The 26,872-nt window shown below is 36.5% G+C and overlaps 1 protein-coding gene across 1 annotated transcript in view; it reads left to right on the forward strand.

Annotated features, from left to right (window-relative positions):
* ARFGEF1 (ARF guanine nucleotide exchange factor 1) overlaps nt 1-26,872 on the forward strand; it is a 118,197-nt gene that overhangs the window by 67,808 nt on the left and 23,517 nt on the right. Inside the window, 11 exon segments of the mRNA XM_017896306.1 lie at nt 8,114-8,242; nt 9,524-9,682; nt 9,926-10,076; nt 15,662-15,752; nt 20,358-20,398; nt 20,493-20,662; nt 21,020-21,171; nt 21,309-21,481; nt 22,433-22,441; nt 22,444-22,592; nt 23,577-23,707. Coding sequence (XP_017751795.1) covers nt 8,114-8,242; nt 9,524-9,682; nt 9,926-10,076; nt 15,662-15,752; nt 20,358-20,398; nt 20,493-20,662; nt 21,020-21,171; nt 21,309-21,481; nt 22,433-22,441; nt 22,444-22,592; nt 23,577-23,707 — 1,355 coding nt within the window.

Consider the following 26,872-nt stretch of genomic DNA (forward strand, 5'->3'; position numbering starts at 1 on the left):
ATATAAGTTTTAATCCATTTTGATCTGATTTTGTATATGGCAAGATAAAGGATAAAGGAGTTTGATTCTTTTGTATATGGATATCCAGTTTTCCCAGCATTGTTCATTGAAGAGACTGTCCTTTCTCCCAATGTATGCTCTTGGCACCTTTGTAAAAAATGAATTCAGTAGATGTATGGATTTATTTTTGGGTTCTCTGTTCTGTTCCAGTGATCTACATGTCTCTTTTTATGCCAGTGCTATGCCATTTTGGCTACTGTAGCTCTGTAGTATAACTTGAAGGCAGGTAATGTGATTTCTTCCAGTTTTGTTCTTTTTGTTCAGGATAGCTTTGGCTGTTCGGGTCTTTTTTGATTCCATATAAATTGTAGAATTTTTTTCTATTCCTGTTAAGAATGTCATGGTATTCTATAGATTGCTTTGGGTAATATGGACATTTTAGCAATACTGATTCTTCTAATCCGTAAACAAAATTTTTTGAAAAATTGAAAAATTTTCAATTTTTCTGGTGTCCTCTTCAGTTTCTTTCATCACTGTTCTATAGTTTTCATTGTAGAGATCTTTCACTTCTTTGGTTAATTTTTAAAATTTCTTTCTTAGATTTTTCTAGACTGTTGTCAAATAGAAATGCTACTGAATTTTGTATGTTGTTTTTTGTATCCTGCAGCTTTACTGAATTTATCAGTTCTAATATTTTTTTTGGTAGAGTCTTCAGGCTTTTCTAAATATGAGATCGTATCACCTGCAAATAGGTAATCTGACTTCTTCCTTTCCAGTTTGGATGTCTTCTATTTGTCTTTTCTGATTGCTCCAGCTAGTTCTTCCAGTACTTTGCTGAATAACAGTGGTGAAAGTAGGCATCCTTGTTGTGTTTCAGATGTTAGAGGAAAGGCTTCCTGTTTTTCCCTTTTCAGTACAATACTAGCGGTGGTCTGTTGTATATGGCTTTCATTATGTTGAGGAATATTCCTTCTATACCTACCTTTTGAGAGTTTTATCATGAAGGGATGTTGAATTTTATCAAATGCTTTTTGAGCATCAATTGAAATGATCATATAGTATTGTCTTTCATTCTGTTGATATGATGTATCACATTGATTAATTTGTGTTATGTTGAACCATCCTTGCATCCCTGGGATAAATCTCAGTTGGTCATGATGAATAATCTTTTAAATGTGTTGTTGAATTTGGTTTGCTAGTATTTTGTTGAGGATTTTTGCATCAATGTTCATCAGTGATAGTGGCCTGCAATTTTCTTTTTTTTTAAATGTGTCTTTGCCTGGTTGTGGTATCAGGGTAATACTGGCCTTGTAGAATGAGTTTGGAAATATTCCCTCCTCCTCTGTTTCTCAGAATAGTTTGAATAGGATTGGTATTAGTTCTTTAAATGTTTGGTAGAATTTAGCAGTGAAGCCGTCAGATCCCACGCTTTCCTTTGCTGGGAGACTTTTTATTATGGCTTTGATCTCATTGCTTGTTATTGGTCTGTTCAGGTTTTGAATTTCTTCTTGGTTCAATCTTGGTAGATTCTGTGTGTCTAGGAATTTGGATCCATTTCCTTTAGATTTTCCAGTTTACCGGCATTTAGTTGCTCAGAGTAACCACTAAGAATCCTTCCAACTTTTTGTTTTGTTGATGTTTTGTATTTTTAAAATTTCCATTTCATTCATTTGTGCTCTGATCTTTATTTTCTTCTACTAATTTTGGGTTTGACTTGCTCTTGGCTTTTCTAGTTCTTTAAGATGCATCATTAGGTTGTTTATTTGGAGTTTTTCTTCTTTTTTGATGTAGGCACTAATAGCTATAAAATTCGCTCTTAGTACTGCTTTCACTATATTCCATAGGTTTGGGTACACTGTATCTTCATTATCATTTGCTTCAAGAAATTTTTCAGTTTTCTTCTTAATTTCTTCATTGACCCACTGGTCATTCAGGAGCGTATTCTTTAATTTTCATGTGTTTGTATTGTTTCTAAAATTATTCTTGTTATTGATTTCTAGTTTTATTCCATTGTGGCAGAGAAGAGGCTTCATATTGTTTCAGTTTTTTAAACTGTTTTCAGATTTGTTTTGAGTCTTAACATATGGTCTGTCCTCTAGAATGATCCAGGTGCTGAGGAAAAGAATGTGTATGCTACTGCTGTTGGGTGAAATATTCTGTAAATATCTATTAGGTCCATTTGTTCTGTAGTGCAGATTAAATCTAATGTTTCTTTGTTGATCTTCTGCTGGAAAGTTTGTCCGATATGGAAAATGAGGTGTTGAAGTCTCCATCTGTTACTGTATTGGGGTCTGTCTCTGTCTTTAGCTGTAATAATATTTGCTTTATATATTTGGGTGCTCCAGTGCTGGGTGTGCATCTGTATATATGCAGACACACACACACACCCTCACACAATTGCATATCCTCTTGCTGAATTGACCTCTTTATCATTACATATTGGCTTTCTTTCTTCCTACTTTTTGTCTTGAAATATATTTTGTCTGATGGTAAGTATAGATACTCCTGCTCTTTTTTGCTTTCCATTTGCATGGAATATCTTTTTCCATCCCTTTATTTTCAGTCTGTATGTATCATTGTAGGTGAAGTGTGTCTCTTGTACACAACATATCACTGAGGCTTGTGTTTTTATTCATTCAGCCACTATATATCTTTTTATTGGAGAGTTTAGCCTATTTATATTCAGCATGACTATTGGTAAAGACTTACTCCTCCCATTTTGTTATTTTCTGGTTGTTTTGTGGTCTTTTCTTCTTTCTTTCCTTCTTTCCTGTCTTCCTTTTAGTGAAGGTTATTTTCTGTGATGGTTTGATTTAATTTCTTACTTTTTATTTTTTGTTTATTCATCATAGGTTTTTTTGGTTTGAGGTTACCATGAGGCTTGCAAGTACTATCTTACAACTCATTATTTTAAGCTGATAACACTGCTTGCATAAACAAATAAACAAGTAAAAATAAAACTAATAACTCTACACTTCAATTTTGTTCCCCCACTTTTTAACCTTTTGTTGTTTTTGTTTATACCTTATTGTACTGCCTGTGTCTTGAAAAGCTGTGGGTCATCTTTCTGTCTTACTACTTAAGAGTGTTTTACATGTCACAGTTACACAGTGTTATAATACTATTTTTTTCTGTGTACTTTTTATAACCAGTTAGTTTTGTACTTTTAGATGATTTCTTCTTACTCATTAATGTCCTTTTTCTGATTGAAGTACTCCTTTTAGTATTTCATGCAGAACATGTCTGGTGTTGAAATCCCTCAGCTTTCATTTGGGAAATTACTGCTCTTTCATGTTTAAAGGATAGTTTCACCAGATATGTACTATTTTCAGGTAAAAGTTTTTTTTCCATAAGCACTTTAAATATGTCATACCACTGTACCCTGGCCTTTGTGGTTTCCACTGAATAGTCTCCTGCCAGACATATTGGAGCTTCGTTGTGTGTTATTTGTTTCTTTTCTCTTCTTGCTTTTAGGATCCTTTATCTTTGACCTTTGTGAGTTTAATTATTAAAAGGCCCTGAGGTAGTTTTCTTTGGGTTACATTTGTTTGATGTTCTATAACCTTCTTGTACTGGATACTGTTATTTTTCTGTAGGTTTGGGGAGTTTTCTGTTGTTATCCCTTTGAATAAACTTTCTACCTCTGTCTCTTCCTCTGCCTCTTTGAAGACCAATAACTTCTAGAATTGGCCTTTTAAAGCTATTTTCCAGATTTTATAGGTGTGCTTCATTCTTTTTTCTTTTGCCTCCTCTGACTGCATTTTTTTCAGATAGCCTGTCTTCACGCGTATGAGTTCTTTATTCTGCTTGATCAGTTCTGCTATTAAGAGACTGATGGGCCTGGGCACTGTAGTTTATGCCTGTAATCCCAACACTTTGGGAGGCTGAAGTGGGCAGATCGCTTGAACCCAGGAGTTTGAGACCAGTCAAAGCAACATGGTGAAGCCCCGTCGCTACAAAAATTAGCCAGGTGTAGTGGCTTGTGCCTGTGTTTCCAGCTACTAGGAAAGCTGAGGTGGGAGGATTGCTTGAGCCTGGGAGATGGAGGTTGCAGTGAGCTGTGATGCCACTGCACTCCAGCCTGAGTGACAGAGTGAGATCCTCCAAAAAAAAAAAAACAAAAAAAAGAGAGAGAGGGAGATTGCTTTTTTTCTTTCCTTTTCTTTTTTTGAGATGGAGTCTCACTTTGTCGCCCAGGCTGGAGTGGTGCAGTGGCATGATCTCAGCTCACTGCAACCACCGCCTCCCTCCCGGGTTCAAGCAGTTCTCCCTGCCTCAGCCTCCTGAGTAGCTGGGATTACAGGCAACTGCCACCATGTCTGGCTAATTTTTGTATTTTTAGTAGACACAGGGTTTTGTCATGTTGGCCAGGCTGGTCTCAAACTCCTGATCTCAGGTGATCCGCCCACCTCGGCCTCCCAAAGTGCTGGGATTACAGGCGTGAGCCACCGTGCCTGGCCCGCATTTTTTGACTGTGGAATTTTGTTTCATTCTTTTTTATTATTTTAATCCTTTAAAAAATTTATCTGATGGAATTCTGAATTTCTTCTGTGTTACCTTGAATTTATTTGAGTTTCCTCAAAAAAGCTCTTTTGAATTCTCTGTCAGAAAGGTCACATAAATCTCTTTCTCCAGGATTGGTCCCTGGTATTTAGTTTATTTGGTGAGGTCATGTTTTCCTGGATGGTCTTGATACTTACAGATGTTCATTGATGTCTGGGCTTTGAGTAATTAGGTATTTATTGTAGTCTTCTCAGTCTGGGCTTGTTTGTACCCATCCTTCTTGGGAAGGCTTTCCAGGTATTCAAAAGGACTTGATGATATGGTTTGGCTGTGTCCTTACCTATATCTCATCTTGGATTGTAGCTCCCATAATTCCCACATGTCATGGGAGAGACCCAGTGGGAGGTAATTGAATCTTGGGAGCAGGTCTTTTCCCATGCTGTTCTTGTGATGGTGAATGAGTCTCATGAGAGCTGATGGTTTTGTAAAGGGGAGTTCCCCACGCAAGCTCTCTCTTGCCTGCTGCTGTGTAAGATATGACTTTGCTCCTCCTTGCCTTCCACCATGATTGTGAGACCTCCCAGCCACATGGAACTGAGTCCATTAAGCCTGTTTTTCTTTATAAATTACCCAGTCTTGGGTATGTCTTCATTAGCAGCTTGAGAATGGACTAATATACTTGGGTATTGTGATCCATGCCATATCTGCTTTAGGGGACATCCCAAGCCCAGTAACGGTGGGTTACTTGCAGACTCTGTGGTTCTTGCTGACTCATAGAGGTATCGCCTTAGTGGTCTTCAATAAGATTCAGAAGAATTCTCTGGATTACCCCCCAGGTTCCAGGTAGGTCCAGAGATACTATCTTGGAGCCAGGGACATGAGTCAGAAACCTTAGGAATCTACATGGTGTTCTATTCTACTGCAGCTGAGCTGGCACTCAAACTACAAGACACAGTCCTTCCTACTCTTCCCTCCCCTTTTCACAGGCAGAGGAGTCTTAGCCCGTGGCCATCACCACCACAAGCCCACAGGGAGTACTGCCAAGCTACTGCTGATGTTACAAGGGCCAAGGGCTCTCTCGTGAGCTTGTCTTGAATGCTGCCAGGCTGGGACTCACCCTTCAGGGCAGTGGTCTTCCCTCTGGCCCAGGACAGGTACAGAAATACCATCTCAGAGCCAAGGCCTGGAATAGGGTCTCCAAGAGCCCACTTGTTGCTCTACCCTTCTGTGGCCAAGCTGATACCTAAAGTGCAAGCCAAAGTCCCCTTTACTTTGTCCTCTGCAAGAAGGAGTCCCTCCCCATAGCCACCACAGCTGGGAATGTGCTGAGTCTCACCTGAGTCCCACAGTGTGTTACCTGGATATCACTCTGGCTATTCAGGGCCCAGGGGCTCTTTAGTCAGCAAATGATGGATCCTATGAGGACTGGGCCCTTCCCTTCAAGGCAGTGGGTTCCCTTCTGGCCTAGGATGTGTCTAGAAATCAGAGCTAGGGCCTGGGAAGGAGGCCTCACACCTCTGCCTGGTGCCCTATCCTACTGTGGCTGAGCTGATTTTAGAGATGCAAGACAAAGTCCTCTTTATTCTTCCCTCTCCTTTCCTTAAGTATAAGGAGGGAGTCTGTTTTGGAGTTACAAGCTATGCTTCGGGGAGGGGTGATGCCAGCACTCCTTTAGCCACCCTAGCTGGTGTCTGAGTAGGTTGTATATCCCCCATGTCCAGTGCCTCCAAGCCCAGCATAGCTAGACCTTGCCTAGGAGTTGCAGTCCTTGTGGCCTAGACTGATACTTGAGTTTATTTAGGGCCCCAGAACGCTTTAGTCCATGCTGGTGTGGCTTGCTGGAACTCAGGTTCCTACTGCTAGGATGGGTGATGCCTCTCTGGCTGTGGCTCATCTGAATGCTTCCTCTGTGGGTGGGCATCAGCTCAGTTCAGCTTTCTACTGTGATGGGGTGGCACTGAGTTCAATGTAAAGTCTCACAGTTGCTGCACTGTCCCTCTCCCAAGTACACAGATTTTCTCTCCGCAGCACAGGGCTGCTGATGGGAGATGGGGGAGGGATGGCATTGGTGATTTAAGACTGTCTTTCCTACCCTCTTCAGTGTCCCTTTCCGTGATACGAAGTTAAAACCAGCTACTGTGAGTGCTCACCTGTTTCTTGGTTCTTGAGAAGGTGTTTGTGTGTGTGTGTAGATAGTTGTTAAATTTGGTGTTCCTGCATGGGAGATGATTGGTGGAGCTGTCTTTTTGGCCCTCTTGTTCCTGCATATTATCCAGTTTTTAAGAACTTTTTAATGTATTGCCAAACTGTGTTCCACAAAGGTTTGTACAGTTGTCAGTGCAGTTTAACTGCTGCCTGGATATTATTTAGTTGTAATTTGATAGGAGAAATCATTGTCTTTGATTCCTAAAGGAGTTAAACATTTTTTTTTCACTGCCTTAAGAACCATTTGTATCTCTTCTTGTGTAAAATATAACACAGGTTTCCAAATAGACACACTGTTTCTCCACAAAATGTGTAAGTTATTGCTGTCATATAGTACTTTGTAGTTTAGAAGTACTGCACTTATGTTTCTCACAGCTTATCTCTGTAGTGGTAGTTCAAATATAATAGATGAAGAAAAGTGAGGTTCAGAGAGATTAAATAAGTGGCAGAACTGAGACTAGAACCTAGGTTCTATGGCTTATGTTTCTTTGTTTAGAGATCATAAATGTTTACTTCTCAACTTTCTGAAGTTTAGAAACAAAGCTCTGGGTAATTGCTTTCCTTAGTAATGCTAAATACTTTATAGATCTTTTAGAAATTTGGTTGTAATTTCTGTAGCACACTGACAGAAACATTTTTCATCTTCATGGCTATATGGCTATATATAGTTTTTCTTTATGATGACCACTTAAAAGCAGTTGAGTACTTTTACATCAGACATTTCAAATTTATGTATTTTATTAGAATTTTCAGTGGCCAAAAAGTAGCATCTTTTTTCCTTTATATTGTAACTTCATTCAGGATTCAAAGTTTTGATGGTAAAATTTCAATAAGTATTTGTTGTCTTCCACAGTGTGTAATGAGGAAGTATTTTATTGAACTGTTTTTTAAATATTGTCCAACTGAAACCAGAAATATCACTTATGTCTCAATGTAAAATATTTAACTATTTTTTAAAAATTAGGCTAAATGATGTTCAGGGAATGGGCTTAAAGAAAAGAGAACAATGTTGTTTGTTTCAAGTAGGAAAATGATTAACAGGATCTTACTGGAAATATAGTATGTGAAATATTGCAAGAGACAAAGCTTACAAGGAGAGGAGTTCTGAATTCGGATAAAACTAATATTTTTATGAATATTGATTATTTCCATTTTTTAATTGATGTGAATAATTTATAGGTACAGTTCTTACAATATGCCTAAGGTCCTCTATTGAATTTATTATTTTGCTCTCCCATTTATTCAAGCCCAGGCAACATTATATAGTTTTCCCCCTTTGTTTAAGAAAGCTTTCTAGATAACTGCCAAGAATTTCATTTCTTTTTTTCAGAACTTGTATTGTCTAAAATCTTTGAGAAATATTAATGTGTTATAAACTTTAAAATACAATTTTTAATTTTTGTAGTTGGCTTGGACACCTTTTCTGGCTGCATTCAGTGTGGGTCTACAAGATTGTGATGATACTGAAGTAGCCTCTCTTTGCCTGGAAGGTATAAGATGTGCAATCAGAATAGCATGCATTTTCAGCATTCAGGTAACAGACAATTTTGTCTTTGTAGCCAGTTTGGAACATTAATTATGCCATTACAATAGTTTAAATTACAATAATTTTTTTTATGTGTGACATTAAAAACTAATTTCAAGTTTATGATGGAATTTAAATGAATCTTAATGTTTAAGCTTCTGAGAGGCTGTTATGGAAGGGGTAGTTCTATACCGATCTGTCTAAAGTTTATCATTATAACTTCGGTTACAGTTTTTTGTCTTATTGAAGATTATATAAAAAGTTTTCAAGACTTTGAATTCCTGTGTTAATTTGAACATCTTGTTTAAACATATAAAATATTTTATTGAATCAGTATATATACAAGGATGTGTATATTTTATATGATTTTATAACTTAAGCCTAAGAGCAGGTTATCTTTAAGACATGTAAATATTGAATACATAATTTTCATGAAAGATGTCCTTTCTAGTAATTTATATGCTTTGAGGAACTTTTGTTTTAAAAAAAGAAAAATGCATTCAACATTTAATTATAAATGCTAATGGCTTGCAAAAAGTGTAGCATAGCTGTGGAGAAAATGAGCAAATGTATAAATTATGTTTTTCCTAATCTACATAGTATTCAAAACAAATGAAATGCTTAATGAATTTTTTTTACTGTATGAATTCTTTGGTTATCACTAAAAGTCTCGATTTGACACTACCACTGCCTTTGGATTTTAGAAATGTATGTCTTTTCTGCTTCATGCGTCATCTTAAAATGAATGAAAATAAAAAAAACTTTTGTGGAATTATATGTAATTCATGTCAAGTAAAACTTACTGAAGTTACAAGTTACTGAACTTATGAGTTTAGGAGTGGAGGTTTAATAGGCAAAAGAGAGAGAAAGGAGGGCTGGGGGCACGGTGGCTCACGCCTGTAATCCCAGCACTTTGGGAGGTCGAGGCAGGCAGATCATGAGGTCAGGAGTTCGAGACCAGCCTGGCCAACACGGTGAAACCCCACCTCTACTAAAGATATAAAAAATTAGCTTGGCATAGTGGTGGCCGCCTGTAATCCCAGCTACTCGGGAGGCTGAGGCAGAAGAATCACTTGAACCTGAGAGGTGGAGGTCGCAGTTAGCCGAGATCGCGCCATTGCACTCCAGCCTGGGCGACAGGGCGAGACTCTGCCTCAAAAATAAATAAATAAATAAACAAACAAACAAACAAAAAAACTTACTGAACAAGTAAAGAGAGTTTGTTGGTGGGGAATTAATCAATCTGCTCTTATTTACAACTGTGTAAATATACTTTTCTCTTTTTTATAGCTGGAGAGAGATGCATATGTCCAGGCACTGGCAAGATTTACCTTACTCACAGTGAGTTCCGGTATTACTGAAATGAAACAGAAGAACATTGACACAATAAAAACACTTATCACAGTGGCTCATACAGATGGAAATTATTTAGGAAATTCATGGCATGAGGTATAAGCACTTTCTTTATTTTCAGCTTTGCAGTTTGATTTATAAGATGAGCTAATGCTAAATAGTACATCAGTGAAATGCCTAAATGTTTGGGGAGAAAATTAGTACATTTCGAATAAGTTCATTTTGCTTTTTAAAATAATCTGTAATGTAGTCTGTGTTTAAATCCTAGCTGCATATATTTAAATCTTTTGAAGATATTTTAACATGGAATTTAACATTTTTTTCCTTTTTGTAATTAAGATTCTGAAGTGCATCAGTCAGTTGGAGCTGGCACAGCTTATAGGAACTGGAGTGAAACCTCGATACATTTCTGGAACAGTGCGAGGCAGAGAAGGATCTCTTACTGGAACAAAAGATCAGGCTCCTGATGAATTTGTGGGTTTAGGGCTAGGTGAGAATTTTTACAAAGTATCAAAAATTGTTTTAACTTCCTCATTATAATAAGTCAATTTATTGTAGTAATGAAATATAATTAGAGGGAGAAGATAAAATGCCTTTTGTCTAACCTTATGAGAAAAAGTAAGATGACTAAGGAACTAAATCTTTTTTGCCTCGTCTGGTTTGCAACATTAAATGACCCTTAGTTTCAGGCTTCTCCCTGATTGTTGGAGAAGGATACAGTGCGTAGAGTTTTTAAATTACCTGCTTTTAAGAATAAGCAGGTAACTTGAATGTGTGAAAGCTGGGATCAGGTAATAGTTGGGGCAGCTGGAGAAAGCATTCACATTCAGAATTGTTAACGCAATGAACAGGCTTAACCAGACTTTTCTGCCAGTCTGAAACCTCTCCCAGTGGCTCCCCGTGCGCTCAATATGACCAGGAACTTTCACATTTAACCCAGTAGAACAAAAGAAAACGTTAGCAAAAATGGATAGAGAAGAATGAAAAGCAATACATTTTTTAGTCATAAATGGAAGGACTTCCACCAGGGAAGAAACAGCTTATTAGACTGACTTTTAAGTATTTCTGGGTTTGAATTCTTCTATATTTTTTCCTTATTATATGTAAGTTACTTTAGTTCACTGAGATTCGATTTCTGCTTTTGCAAACTAAAAGTAATATCTAATCACAGAATTGTTAGGATTAAATAAGAATATATATTAATGGACTTAGCATAATGGCTGGTATATTGGAAGTTTCTAGATATTCTCTGTCCATCCCTCCCCAACCCACACCTCTAACCAATCTGGACTTATTACTTAGAGCAGAAATCTTCTATCTTCTAGTGATTCCTCTGTTGCTGCTAGCAATAAAAATTCTTGGAAACCCCAAAAGAATTTCAAACTTTATAAAGGATCCATAGGAAAAGAAGTAAAAACCAGGACCACGTATGGCTTCAAGTTGAACTGGAGAAAACATTCCCAGTGGTAATCAACTGAAGCAGCTAGCAGTGCAGTCTGTCCCTCCATGGTAGCATAGATACTTCAGTATTGTAAGGTCTGGGAGGTGCAGGTGTAGACTTGCTACCTTGGTGATCTAGCAGCAAGATTTAGAACTACCTGAGCACCTGCACAATGACTTACATAACTTGGAAGCCCAACTCTGTACATTAGAACTGTAATTACTCCATGGGGTAACATGAGATACAGATGAAAACTATTTTCAGGCAAGGAAGTAAGTGTGCACTGATTGGTTCAGTAACTTTGAAAAGGCCTAGAGAGTGTGGGAATGCCAAAATAATGACAGGTGTTAATTGCTGGGCCTGAGTTTTGGCAAGTAGAACTACAGAATTAGGTTACACTAAAAATAACAATGGGATATCTTCTAGAATTTTTAGTCAAATGAGAAATAATGATACTTGCTGATAATATTTACTGGTATACTTGAAAATGAATTAAAGTTAATTCATGTACTGTGCTACTTAGGTTGCAAGGGTATGAGATGAACTGTCTTCTCCCTTCAGAAAAAGGGAATTTACAGAAAGATATACACATTGAGGCCTAGAAATGAAAAACAGTTGAGGCTTCCAGGCCACTCCCAAGACCAGTAATAGTTATTTTATGCCTTATTTAGGTTTTCTCTGTTATGTACTTTTCTTTTTGGTCTGCACCATTCTCTACTCACTCCTGACTCATCATGCTCCATTTTTGAATCTACATCCTAGAAAGAGCTAGGCTGTTGACTTGGCCCCTGTTGGGCAGAACCCTCCCGTTGGACCATCGCATGATTACCAGCCAACCCATGTGACAAATGGCTACCCTTGTCCCCCTGTGCCTCCTGAAGTCAGACAGCAGATGCTTTCTGGAGCAGAATGTTGTCATCAGAATTTAAGCTAGAAGAAGATGTGGTACAGTCAAGCCAGTTTAGTCTGCATATACAGTGGACATATATATATGTATATAGTTTTAAACTAATCCTCTTTTTTTTATTTTTTTGAGTCAGAGTCTCACTCTGTTGCCTAGGCTGGAGTGTGGTGGCGCGATCTCAGCTCACTGCAACCTCTGCTTCCTGGGTTCAAGTGATTCTCCTGCCAGCCTTTTGAGTAGCTGGGATTATAGGTGTGTGCCACCATGCCTGGCTAATTTTTGTATTTTTTTTAATAGAGACAGGGTTTCACCATGTTGGCCAGGTTGGTCTCTAACTCCTGACCTCATGTGATCTGCCCGCCTTGGCCTCCCAAAGTGCTGGGATTACACATGTGAGCCACTGTGCCCGGCCACATCCTCTTTTATTAATGGTATCTCTGCCGAGTATTCCATGTAACCAAGTTGACAGGGTTGAGTATATATTTATCATACTTTCTGACTGATAGTAAAAAAGTCTGTACTTTGACTTTTTGGAAATATGAAACTTTCAGTTATTAAGAATACATAGTAGATAATTATTAAATTTGAATTATATGCATTCTTTTTTTTTTCTATTTTTTTTAAAGACAAGGTCTCACTCTGTTGTTGAGGCTGGAGTGCAGTGGCACAGTCAACTCCTGGACTCAACTTTTTTTTTTATTAAAGTTAGTAAAGTAAAAGCTTGTCCCAGGCTTTCCCTGTGTATTTTTTTCCTATTTCAGTATGTTGCCCAGGCCTGTTTCAAACCCCTGGTCTCAGGTGATCCTATCACCTCGGCCTCCCAAAATGCTAGGATTACAGGCATGAGCCATGACACCTGGACTGCATGCGGGTCTTTCAAGAGATATGTTAACATTTAAAAATTCAATGGCTTTGTCACGTAGATGTTCAGAGAGTATTCATGACACATACTTTTAAAAATTTTATTTAACCTAAATATGCCCTCTCTATTGTAATTGCTTTTCTTTCTGCTTTCTTTTCTACATAACCATCCTTCTATGTCTAGGTTGAAAGAATTTTTCATCATATGTGAAGCCTTTCTTTGAGCTAACATCCCTATTGTGTGCTTTTGAGTAAATTTGTTTGACAAAACTGAAACTCTTATTAAGGGATTTCACATATTTGTGAAATGGGTTCTTTGGATTCCTAGACATTTTATGTATTCTTTGATTCCTTTAAATATTTTTTTATTAATGATTTTAAATTTTTGTATTTAAATATAAAGGACATTTTGACACGTGTGTGTGTGTGTTTATCCCCCCCTCCCCCCCCAGAATATATGTATTTCCTCTGTGGAAAGGATATCCTGTTGATACACAAAGGAAGTTACCTCATGATTGGCATTGTTTTTTCTCATAGGTTTTTCTTTGTAAAATTTCTGTAACATGCTGTGCATGTCAAGTTTGCCTTGAAACTATTTCCCTACCAGCTCAATACTGTGTCACTTACTTCAGGCTTTCATTCTTGTTCACTTGTATTATAGGAAGTAGACTTTTAATTTATCTCTGATTTCAATATTTTTTCCTATTTCAGTATGTTCTCCAGATATTACCAGTGTTGTCTTTTGGAAAATAGATTAGATCATATCAGTCTTCTAAAAGATCTAATAAATCCCTGTTTTCAAAAGTAGTACATTAAACCTAAGGGTCAAGGCTCTTCACATTCTTTTTTCTAGTCTGTCTTTTCAGCTTTGTCTCCTACTACTGTTCTTTTCCCTTCTTCCCAGTGTCTGCCAATCCTTCATTATGGCTATACTACCAAGTATGTGAAAACGTGACATACAGTTGTATGTTTCCACTGCTTTATATAGCTGCCCCCTCTGTCTCAATTGCTTTTCTTTCTCCTTCCTTTTCTACATAGTTATCCTTCTAGGTCCAGGTTGAATTAATATTTCATCATATGTGAAGCCTTTCTATGAGCTAACACCCCGTTCTCGTCCCTATCAAAATTAGTTCTATTTAGCAAACTTTTATTCTATGTAATTAGTTCATTTCAGCCATGAAGTAATCATTACATTGCATTGAAGTTCATTATAAACATATCTATCTCCTCTCCTGGTGTAAATTATTAACTCCGTGAGGACAGGGGTTACATCTTTTTCATATCATTCAGTTCCTAGGATAGAATTTGAGTTCAGCAGGTTTAAATGATACCATCTGTTATGTTTGCCTTCAGAAGGGCATTTATTGAGTGTTTGGTCACTCAGGTCAGGTGTTTGTAGAGCACCTGCTTTGGACTTAATTGTGAGTAAGGTAGGATAGTACAAAATGTATATTACTTGATTCCTAACCTTAGGAAACTTTTTATCTGGTTGTGAAGGCAACATTAACACACCTGAAATAATTTGTATGAAACTGTGTGAAAGTAATTCTGATTTGAGTAGTACCTAGCTAAGTAAATGCTTAATTCAAAGGCAGATGAGAACAATGGAGAGGAACTTTTCGTTGAGAACCCAAATTGAGTCTTGGTAGGTAAGTTTTAGATAGTTGAGGGATGGCACATTTTGGCTAGACTGTTGAAGGGAAGTGCTTTAAATGCTAGGCTAAAGAGTATATATTTTACCTTGTAAGTAACAGTAAGCAAAATGAAGGAGAAGATTTAGGAAATAATCTTGCAGGGGGATGAAAGAGAGATTGAAGAGGGAAATAATTAATGGTGGGGAAATCAGTCAGGAAATGGCTTCAGTAATCTAGGACTGAGATGATGAGGGCCAGAACTAGGTAGGAATGGAAATGAAGAGATGATATGAAAAACAGATCAGAAGAAAAATTTAGTGACTAGTTGAATATTGATAGTGGAAGAGGATACCAAAGGTGATTCTAAAATTAAGAATTTGAAAACTGAAAATATTGTTGTTCTCTCCAACACATGGAACCAGTTTCAAGGGAAAGGATAAATGATTCTTTTCAATGAAAGAATGTTAGAAAATACAGGTAGAATTTTCAACTAACCGGCCAGGCACAGTGGCTCACGCCTGTAATCCTGGCATTTTGGGAGGCCGAGACGGGTGGATCATGAGGTCAAGAGATCAAGACCATCCTGGCTAACACGGTGAAACCCCATCTCTACTAAAAATACAAAAAATTAGCCGGGCGTGGTGGCAGGTGCCTGGAGTCCCGGCTATTCAGGAGGCTGAGGCAGGAGAATGGCATGAACCTGGGAGGCAGAGCTTGCCGTGAGCCGAGATTGCGCCACTGCGCTCCAGCCTGTGCGACAGAGCAAGACTCTGCCTCAAAAAAAAAAAAAAAAAAAAAAAAAAAAAAAGAATTTTCAACTAACCTTTGTAAATAGGGGACTAGAGATTAAATGACAAGGGAAGTCTAAATACTTGGAGTTGGAATCATCTTCAGAAGGTGTCATTGGAACTGGGATTAGTGCTGCATTTCTTTAAACATTAAGGGAAATTATATCTAACATCTATACTTTTGTGATATAAATTCACAGTGCCCCTACTTTGTGTGATCTTTACAAACATAGTTTGTGACTTGTAACCATGTGTTGTATACTACTTAGTAAAGTTCATTTGCACATTTGGCCTTGGTAAGTGTCACTGATGCCAAAAGAATTGTTCACCTGAAGCATTCTTTTATTAGGAAAGCAGTTGATTTCAGAAGTATATTTTAGAACTGTTAAGTGTATTCTTCTACTGAATTGTTTTCAAACTGAAATGACTCTTTTTTATGTGTGGTAGTTGGAGGAAATGTGGACTGGAAACAGATAGCAAGTATTCAGGAATCCATTGGAGAAACCAGTTCTCAGAGTGTTGTTGTTGCTGTAGATAGGTAAGGTATTCATTTTATTCCCTTTTCAGATGATTACTGTTTCAGTTCTGTAGCATTTAGGTATTTTCTTATTGGTAAAAAGAAAAAAAATTATTGCCAAAATCATTTTCCTAAAGTAATATAAGATTATATTGTGATATGCTGTGATTTAGATGATGAAGTACCTATAATTTTGCTTTTGGATCATAGTTACAAAAGAGATTAATGGGCATTTAAGTTACAGTAGATGTTAATGGGCATTAAGGAAATGGTAACCTTGATGGAAAAGAATACAAATGTTTTATTTTCTTGTAGAAAACGTACTCCCCTTATTATCCCTATTTGAAAATGTGTAGTTTATTTTTCTGGGTCCACAATAAAGACTGCATTATGGATGAAATGAAAGGTTTTATTGGCAATTCTCATTTTAAACTTTTTTGGAAGGGACTTCAGAATTTATGTTTTATACACATCACCACATATTCCCCATTTTTAGTTTGTTTTCTAAAAGAAAACCCGTAATATGCTTTATTTACTACAGAATGTTTCCAATTTTAAAATGCCTAGCATGTAGAACAATATCTCCTGTTGTTCTTTTGAAGATTAGCTTTTTCCAGATAAATGCCCCCAAAACTGAAACATTTTACAACAATGTTTTTTCGTTCTCTTCCTCCCTCCCCCCCCACTTGTGATGGAAACTTTCAAAAACATAATTTTGTACAAATCTTTCCTTGATAGTCTGGAAACTCATGCTGATCCATTATTTCACTTTGCTTCAGATAAAACTTTTTGCTCTAAGTACAGGTAGAACTAGAATGTTCAGTTCAGTGGCCACTGACCCTGGAAGTACTCCATGGAACTTTTTCCTTGAATCCTTAATGTCCACTTGCTTTTTTTTTTTCTTTTTTTTTTTTTTTTTTTTAGAGGAGTCATTTGCCTGTTTTTTTGTGAAGATTGAAGAAAGATTATCTCATACCTACTATATAACAAGCATGAAGGCTTGCCACAGATGAGGCACTTGCAAAACGCTTTACATTTAATCCTTTCAGTAGCCTGATGAGATGCGTATTCTTGTCCTCAATTTACAAATGAGGAAACTGAGACAGAAAAAGATTAAATAACTTGCTCATTCCCACAACTAGGCTTGTAATAAGCATGCATGCTTAACCTCTCCACCTTTCCGCCTACATGTACTACTGCAGAGCTATGTAGTAGCCCTTCTGCTACCTGGCTAGCTTTCTTGTGAATGATTCTCTTGCCTTCCAGAAAAATCATCTTCACTGTCATTTTGAGAATCTATTTAGGCATGATTCAACATTTTACCTACTATTTCTGCTTTTATAATGTACTTTATGTGACCACATCTAGTTCTAATTTATCTTCCTATCCACTGTTTGTTACAGAGGGACATATTACTCATTTGAAATTACATGCCTCTCTGTTTTAAGAATTTATGCTATTTCAGAGGAGACTTAGCATACATTTTGTTTGTACTTTGTCATCACAATCTTGTCATCGCCAGATACTTCTACAAACATAAATCCAATGTCAAATTTTATACAAAACCTCAGTATTGCAAGTTTTTGCTTATAGTGAAAACACCAAAAGTTATATATTTGATCTCTTATAATGTTATATTATTCTTAAGTGGTACATTTCACTTTCCCATTAAATGTTTTTTGAATATCTGAGTTTATTTTCATATCGTTATGTTCAAACTTTGGTCCGTTACCCAACTTAGTGAGATAATACTGGTAGTTGAAGACAGTAGTGAAAATAGTGTCAGGCATCAATGTGGAGAGTTCTGTACTTACCCAGCAAACAGTATTTTCCTGTCCTTAGGCCTATTTTTCTGCATAACCTGTTATTATAAGTACAGGTACTAAAGAAAACAAAATAATTTTGTATGTTTAATTCTTCATAGCTTCTGGTTTATTAACCAACAGAAAAAAATAAGATTTTATTACAGACTTTAAGGTGATAAAATTTTCTAATTATCTACTTTTGTATTAGGAATCTTGTATTATTAGGATATAGGAGAAGAATTTTGGGTACTTCAATCTGGGAATAACTGATCTAGCATATTTGCTAGGATAGAATTTTTTATGCATTATTAAATTAGACCAATTTCATAATGAATATTACTAAACTATGCAGGAGATAGACTTTGTCCATGAATAGTTTATTTTTAATAGGTAAAAAACAATTATTTAGCATCGTAGTTTTTCTCTTTATGATTTTTTATACATACCAGATCTAGCTATAAACTGGCTTACCTCACACTTTGGAATATTTCACCTATCAGAAAATATGTACAGCTCATCCCAACTTCCTTTGCTCGTAAATACTTTTCATTTAGGCCTAAGAAATAAATGTTACCTCTAATATATTAACTGTGAAAAAACCTTTTACAGGTAAGATAATATAGGCTGCTTGTGTATTGCATACAGTTTAAAAGTTGATTTGATCCAGAATCTGCAAAAGTTTTGCCAACCTTTTTTTGTTTTTCCATCTGTATTATAATGTGATGAAGCAGTAATCTTACCAATGTTTTTTTTCTAATGCTTTTTTAAAAGCACATTATTTTTAATATTCGTAAACAAGGTTCTTGTGCTTCTGTCCTTTGCTTTCTATGGAAAATGTAGAAACCATTTCATAGGCTGATTTTATGAAACACAGCTCTGTTCTCTTGACTTAATATTAAGGCTTGACTTTAAATGCTCCCACAGAATGCTGTGCTCTACCATATGGCTTATCTTTAGTGGAGCATTACTAGAAATAGAGTGACCCCCTCAGAGGCTATGAAAGTGAGTAAGAATTGGGATGCCCTTTCTCAGAATGGATGCTCCCCCAACCTTCCACCATCACACCAGTCCACAGAACCTGTCTTACTGCTGATGATAGTTCTCTCTCCTGTTGCCTTTGTTCTCCGTTATTTCAACACCTTCAGAATCTATTGCTTCCCTTCCCTGTGGTTCTATCTCTGCTTTTGTTCTTTCTTTACCCCTCTACTGTTGGCCATTTGCTTTCTTCTTGGTTAAAAACTCTTTTTTTCTTTGTTTTTGTTTATGTGCCTTTTCTTCTCCTATACTATTTAGTTTTCACTCTATTCGTGGGTGGCTTGTTTACAGCCATTGCCTTCCATGAGAATACCTGTAGTTTGAGAAGTCAGCTGACCAAATTCATATAGTCTGGCAGTTTTCATTTTTGTTTATGCGAGAGCTCTGTAGACGTTGTGTATCCTTAATTTCTGGGTCCGGTCTAATCCCTGGATTAAGTAGGGCCGTATTACTTTTGATTTTTCCCCCAGATTGTGTTTTCTGCCAGATTTTGGAATTACTGCTTCATTCTGCTGACAAGAACAATATAGAAAATCTTAAGACATTTCTTTAGCAGGAACTCACATTCTGAGTCATCGTGTTACCAGTTTCTAAACTGTTTTTCCTGTATTGTTTTTTACTCATTGCCAGGACACATAGACAGACATGCAAGGACACTAGGGTTAAAAAATCATGGTATACTCAGAACATGTAGATTGTGATAGTAGGAAAAAAGGAGAATATATTTAAAGGGTTGAATATACCTTTTGCTCAGGTAAGTGTGAGGCAGTATAGAAAAGTGGTTAATAGCTTAGACTCTGTAATCACCCTGTCCTGGTTTGAATCTTGGCTTCAGCACTTAAATTATTAAATATCTTTATGCCTCAGTTTCTGTGTTTATAAAATTGGGGGTTTAATAGTACGTGCTTCGTAAGGATCAAATGAGTGAATATTGATATTACACTAGAAAAGAACCCACCTTGTGATTGGTAGCTATTACTGTTATTACTATGACTACTGTGACCTGCTCCTGCCTTTAAAATTTTCCTTTTTATCATGCAAATCATATTTCTTGCATTCTAAGTTGAGGAATGTCATCCTTCTTGAAAGTGACTTCAGACTCTTGGTTACAAACCCAGAATATGGGTTAAAATGCAGACTTTAAAAAAGGAGGACTAATGTGTTTATGCTGAAAACGTTTATGAAACTTTGAAACAAAAAAAAGAGCTCAGCAAAGAAGAATGGGCAAAGCTGGGCAGTGTTAGTTTAACTCCAAATATTTGAATGCCCTAAGGAAAGTGGTTTGGCCAATTCTTAGGTAAACTGAGACTATTTACAAGGTTATATTAAATCACTTTTAGTGTAAATGAACTTTCTAATCAAATATACTTCACTGGTAAAATGAGTCAAGTTTTCATTTTAAGAACTTGTTTAATGCTAGTTGATAATCAGGAAAGAATCTGTAGTATGCCAATTATTTGTTAGTTTTACAAATTAATATTTTTCTTATTCTTAGAATCTCGTATCTATCTGGAGTTTGTAAATCTAATAAAATTACAGCAGTATATACTTACTCTAATAATAATATTGAATGCAAACTGGTTCATATGGAGTGGAGGTGGAGGGGAGGGAGAAACATCCAGACTACACTTGTTACTAAACTAAATGATGAAAAATACTCATTTGAGTACCCAATTTTTTGTTCCCTTAAAACATAAAAATAGGTAGTACCCCATGCCATGTACTTTTCAGTTGGAATAAGAACAGTAATTTATACATTTTTTAAATTGTGTTTTATTTTCCCTAGAATATTCACAGGATCTACAAGGCTAGATGGAAATGCTATTGGTAAGTATGGGCATTTATTCTACTTCGGAACTGACTTTGGGCTAAAATAACTTTAATGTTGAGCTAAAAAAATATAAATATATTTATGTTACAGTGGATTTTGTCCGTTGGCTCTGTGCTGTGTCTATGGATGAATTGCTTTCCACGACACACCCAAGAATGTTTAGTCTACAAAAAATAGTAGAAATATCATATTACAACATGGGAAGAATAAGATTGCAGTGGTCTCGAATTTGGGAAGTTATTGGAGATCATTTTAATAAGGTATTTGAATAACTGTGGTATGTGTTTACATTTGTAGTATGTTTTTTGTTTAGAATGTCTTTGTAATCAAATTGAGCCTTTTTCCCTTCCAAGCAATTATTTATTACTTTTAATATTAAATCAGAAAACCCTGTGAATGGTGTTTTCTTTTAGAAATTATTACTCTGGGCTTTAAGAATTTGATGTAAAATGTCTGTTTTCTTGTTGAGAAATATTTTAGCATATTTAATGCCTTTATGGAAAATCTTAGGATTTACCTACTGTGCTATTCTATGCTTTTCTAAGACAAAAAATAAAGAATTGCGGATTTTTACTGCTGATATTAATTAACATCTTTTATTTCTGTCGCCATTACAGGTTGGGTGTAATCCTAATGAAGATGTAGCTATTTTTGCAGTAGACTCCTTGAGGCAGTTGTCAATGAAGTTCTTAGAGAAAGGGGAGCTTGCTAATTTCAGATTCCAGAAGGATTTCTTAAGACCTTTTGAACATATAATGAAACGGAACAGGTACTATATTTGTTGAATTGCTTAATAGTAGGAAAATCTTATTGTTTTCCACAGCAGGGAGAAGAACAGAAGAAAGGGGGAAAAACTGATGAGTTTTATCTGTTTGCATATCCAAGCAATTATATTAATATTCTTAGGTCTCCAACAATTCGAGATATGGTTGTACGGTGTATAGCACAGATGGTTAATTCTCAAGCTGCTAACATTCGATCTGGATGGAAGAACATTTTCTCTGTATTTCATCTAGCTGCATCTGATCAAGATGAAAGCATAGTGGAACTTGCATTCCAAACAACCGGGCACATTGTCAGTGAGTATTGTCTTAGCTTTGTTCAAGTAAAAGGGAAAAAAAAGCAACCTTAATGTGTTTGGAAGATGAGTCAAGTAACAATAAGATTATGGCCTTTAAGTTTACCAAGTTTTGTCTACAGAACCAGAGTAAATAAAAATAATTAAATTACTATTATAGATAACATTTATTGAGTATTTACCATACGGCAAATACTGTGTGCACTTTTCACGTAATTTCTTTAATCTTCACAGTTAAGCATCTTTATTATCCATCCCTTTTTTCAAAATGGATTAGGAAACTCAGCCCCAGAAAGGTTAAGCAGTTTATGTAAGGTCACAGAACTAGTGATGGAGATGGTCTTGAGACCCACAGAATATTAAAGCAAAGCCTTTATTTTTGACCAGTAAGTACATTGCACAGCCTTCTTCAAGGAGAAGTCCCATTAAGTTCAAGGGGGGACTGACTGAAATACTAAGATTGTAAGTTAAGCCTATATAGAAGATGACAGTGGTGACCATCAACATCAAGAATCATGGCATCATCATAGCTATCATTTATTGCGTGCTTGCTTAAGTATTACGCTAAGCACTTCACTTACATTATTTTGTGTAGTGCTTACAGCTATCCTGTGTATATTATGATTATTTCCATTTTATATCAAGAAACCAGATATAGAGAGGTTAAGTAATTTTGTATATTCATTCAGCCAAAGTTGAACTGGTATGTACTGTGTACCAGTCACTGTATTAGGTGCTGTGTTTATAATGTAAACAAAACAGACAGGTTTTACTATTCTCACCACACAGGGCAGTCAGGTAAGTGGTAAAGATAGTCTTGAACTTTGTATCTGTTGGATGTCAGAGCCTTTAACAACCTTTAAGGAAGTGCATTATATCTAGATGTTGGTGTATTTTTGGTACAGCTAAGAATAATTGAAAATTATGGTAATATATATTTTCTCTATTTTAGCCCTTGTATTTGAAAACACTTTCCAGCGACCATTGATTCTTTCCAGGATGCCGTGAAGTGTTTGTCTGAATTTGCGTGCAATGCAGCTTTCCCAGACACAAGTATGGAAGCAATTCGACTTATTCGCCATTGTGCAAAATATGTGTCTGATAGACCTCAGGTATAGCGTCATTTAGTAAACAAAATTTTGCAGAGTATTCTTTCCAATTTGAAATCTTAAGTTTGTTTGGGAATTGAGGGTATATGAAGCATTTATTTTTCAGTAATTCGAAAAATAATCTGAGCAGCCTGATTCTGAGTTAGGATGGTTAGTGATTGTAACTAACCATTATTGAAAGTGTCAGGTATTTTTCTGAGTGTTTTTCATTAAATTGTATTAACTTGTTTAATCTTCTAATGACTTTATGGGATAGATAGTGTTATAGCCCCATATGGATAAAGAAACTGAGGCACAGAGAAGTTTAAAAATGTGCCCGTAGTTTCAGGGCTAGTAAAGTAGAGCTAGGGTTTGAGCCCCAGCTTGTGTTTGTAACCATTCCCTACAGTGCATCTTGTCTGTCTGTGCTGTGTAATACTGAAGCTGACTGACTATGGATTAGAATAGGCTTAAGCTCTGAAGTAAAAGGTTGAATTGAAAATCTAGCTGCCATATTTAACTTGCATATTTAAATCTATCTTTGTAACTTTCATAAGAGACAGTGATGTATCATAGATTTGGTAATAAGATTTTATTCCATACTAACATGGACCGATCAGGTGCTTGGTACATTTCAGATATGTCAACTCATTTTACCTTCATACTTCCCCAGTGTGGTTAATGTGGCTGTGTGGTATCGTAACCATTTAAGTGATAAAAATGGAAACCTGAATTAACCTGGGTAATGATGCAGAAAACTGGTGACAGTTGAAAGTAAAGCTAACTTTTGGATGCTAGTCCAGAGCTCTTTATAGGCAGTTATATTTTGCTTGCTTCAGTGGCATGTATACTAAAATTATAGGCAGTTATAGTGTCCATTTTTTATAAATTATTGTGTATTGCTCACTGGTTATTTGTGAAGCATTTAAATTATTTTTTGAGAAGTTAATATACTAAATGTATAGGTGTTATGTTTTGCTTTTAATAACCCTACCTTTTTTCTTGAAGGCTTTCAAGGAATACACAAGTGATGATATGAATGTGGCACCTGAAGACAGGGTGTGGGTGAGAGGATGGTTCCCAATTCTCTTTGAGTTATCCTGTATCATCAATAGATGCAAATTAGATGTAAGAACCAGGTAACAATCTATATTTGTAATTAAAATTTTGGATTTATTTTGACTTTAATCATGTAACTCTTCTTTATAAACACAGTCTCACAGTTAAAGACCATAAAATGAAGTGTTTTGTCAAATATATTAATTAGTAGATAGGTATATTTTAAAATATGTTAATATTATTTTAAAATGTTAACTAGAGCAAAATAAAAATGGAAATGCTACATTATTTTAAAAATATTTGATTATAGCCTCCTTTTGATTTTAGCTTCTAAGTTAATTTGATCCTTTAAACATTCTGTCTTTTCATATATTTGTTTCCAATAATAAATTGAAGTTAGTGGCAAAATTTATTTTATTTCCTGATGAACGATAGAAGAACTTTTAAATGCACATCCTTGGTGAGTTTTAGGTGAAGAACCATTTCTTTTTGTAACCTGGTCAGTAACATAGTTTGGAATAATATAGAGCTATTCAAATAGAACTCTTTCAAAAGTATATTGCCAATAAAAGATCATTATGAACATATAGTCAATCTGTAAAGGAACTATTCCGGGTATTATGTGACTGGCCAAGTGCTTAACACACTGTTCTTAGTTCACAGCTCACAGGACTCCCATAGTAGTTTTTTACCCTGTACTTGGCCACATTGAAATGGCCGGCTTGTGTGTCCTAATATCTGTCAATCTCTAAACCCACCGTGAGTTCAATTTTATGGTAAACAAAATCTTTTAGGAATCTTCCCTTCTCATTTAGAAGAATCTTCTGTTATTTGGATGTATAACTTTATCGAATTTTTTGAATTTCTAAAGGTAGCACAGAATGAATCTCTTCTTTTTCACCTTATGCCGGAACCACACCCATGCCCCACCAAGGTTAAATTTGACTTACATCTCAACAAATTTTTCATTTTTATAGTATTATTTGTTACAACAGAAATTCTTATGAAATAGATAATCCAAAATAGGACTTAACCCTTAGGGATTTTAATTATGAGAGCATTATAGAAAAAGTTTATTTTATATTTAGATACGGTGGATTGTTTATCAGTGGGCCTGTTAGGAACTTGTTGAAATTCAAGATAGCCGCATTTCAGTTGTCCAGCTGCCTCAGTGGAGCTGCTAACATATCATGACTAGCAGGTCATGAAAACTCAGCACCTTCTCCCCTCACCCTTTATTTATTTGTAGACGTCTGTTTGATGGAGGATCCACCTGCTTTCTTAGCCTTCTGTTGCTTGGCACTGTGATACCTTATTTCTCACCGTATTCCGTGTTCAGATTATGGGTAGATACTAGTTGTTAAAGACGTTGTATGTGTTCTAGTTAGTAAAGGAGAGGGAAAAGATCAGTAAACTTTGTTCAGTGATGGCCTTTGATTTTCCTACCTCATCCCAGGATATGTATGGGCTGCTATTTAGCTTCCATTTTAAAATGTGGGCCAGATGCCGTGGCTCACATCTGTAATCCCAGCACTTTGGGAGGTCAAGGTGGGAGGATTGTTTGAAACCAACCTAGGCAACATAGTGAGACCCCATCTCTTTGAACAAAAAGTTAACTAGGCATGGTGGGCATCCCTCTAGTTCCTGCTGCTCATGAGGCTGAGGTGGGATTGTCTAAGCACAGGAGGTTGGGGCTATGGTGAGCCCTGATCACACGACTGTACTCCAGCCTAGGCAACAAATTGAGATTCTCTGTCTTTAACAACAACAAATAGTGCAGCACTATGATTGGTATAACACTGTGTGGAAAGAACTTCTCGTGTGCATTCTTATTTGATTCTTCCAAAATTCTCTAGATTTGGGGATAAATACCGAAAATTAAAGTCCGCGATGTAGTCAGGCATCATTTAATGACAGAGATATGTTCTGTACAATGCATTACTAGGCAATTTCAGCGTTGTGTGAACATCATAGCATGTACTCAAACAAATCTAGGTGGCATAGCCTGTTGCTCCATGGGTACAACCTGCACAGCATGTTACTGTACTGTAGGCAGCTGTTAATACAATGGCGTTTGTGTATCTAAACATATCGAAACAGGCTGGGTGCAGTAGCTCACGCCTGTAATCCCAGCATTTTGGGAGGCCAAGGTGGGCAGATCACCTGATGTCAGGAGTTCAAGACCAGCCTGGCCAACATGGTGAAACCCCACCTCTACTAAAAACATAAAAATTTGGCCAGGCATGGTGGCTCATGCCTATAATCCCAGCACTTTGGGAGGCCCAGGTGGGCGGATCATCTGAGGTCAGGAGTTCAAGCAGCCTGGACAACATGGTGAATACCCCTTCTCTACTAAAAATACAAAAATTAGCCGGGTGTGGTGGTGCGCACCTGTAATCGCAGCTACTCAGGAGGCTGAGGCAGGAGAATCGCTTGAACCTGGGAGGCGGAGGTTGCAGTGAGCTGAGAGTGCCACTTCATTCCAGCCCAGGCAACAGAGTGAGACTCTGTCTCAAAAATAAAAATTAAAAAATACAAATACAAAAATTAGCCGGGTGTGGTGGCGCACGCCTGTAATCCCAGCTACTTGGAAAGGTAAGGCATGAGGATTGCTTGAACCCGAGAGGCGGAAGTTGCAGTGAGCCAAGATGGCACCACTGCACTCCAGCCAGGGTGACAGTAAGAGACTCTGTCTCAGAAAAAAAAAATTCTATGTGTATATATATACACATAGAAAAGGTACAGTAAAAACATGATATAAAAGATATAAAAGTGCCTTTATAGGGCACTTACTGTGAATGGAACTCGCTGGACTAGAAATTGTTCTGGGTGAGTCAGTGAGTGAGTGGTGAGTGAATGCAAAGGAGGCCTAGGACATTACTGTGCACTACTGTAGACTTTATAAACACTGTAAACTTAGGCTACTCTAAATTTATGAAAAGATATTTTTTCTCCAATAAAAAACTAACCATAGCTTACTGTAAGTTTTTTGCTTTATAATTTTTTAAATTTTAAAAAACTTGACTCTTATATTAACATTTAGCTTAAAACACATTGTACAGCTGTACAAAAATATTTTCTTTATGTCTTTATTCTATAAGCTTTTTTCTATTTCTATTTTATTTTTTACTTTTTAGACTTTTTTGTTAAAAACTAAGACACAGACATACACATTAACCTAGGCCTACACAGAGTCAGGATCATCAGTGTCACTGTCTTCCATCCCCACGTCTTACCCCACTAGA

This window comes from Rhinopithecus bieti, unplaced genomic scaffold, assembly GCF_001698545.2.
Source record: "Rhinopithecus bieti isolate Rb0 unplaced genomic scaffold, ASM169854v2 scaffold_27306, whole genome shotgun sequence".
Classification (NCBI taxonomy): Eukaryota; Metazoa; Chordata; class Mammalia; order Primates; family Cercopithecidae; genus Rhinopithecus; species Rhinopithecus bieti.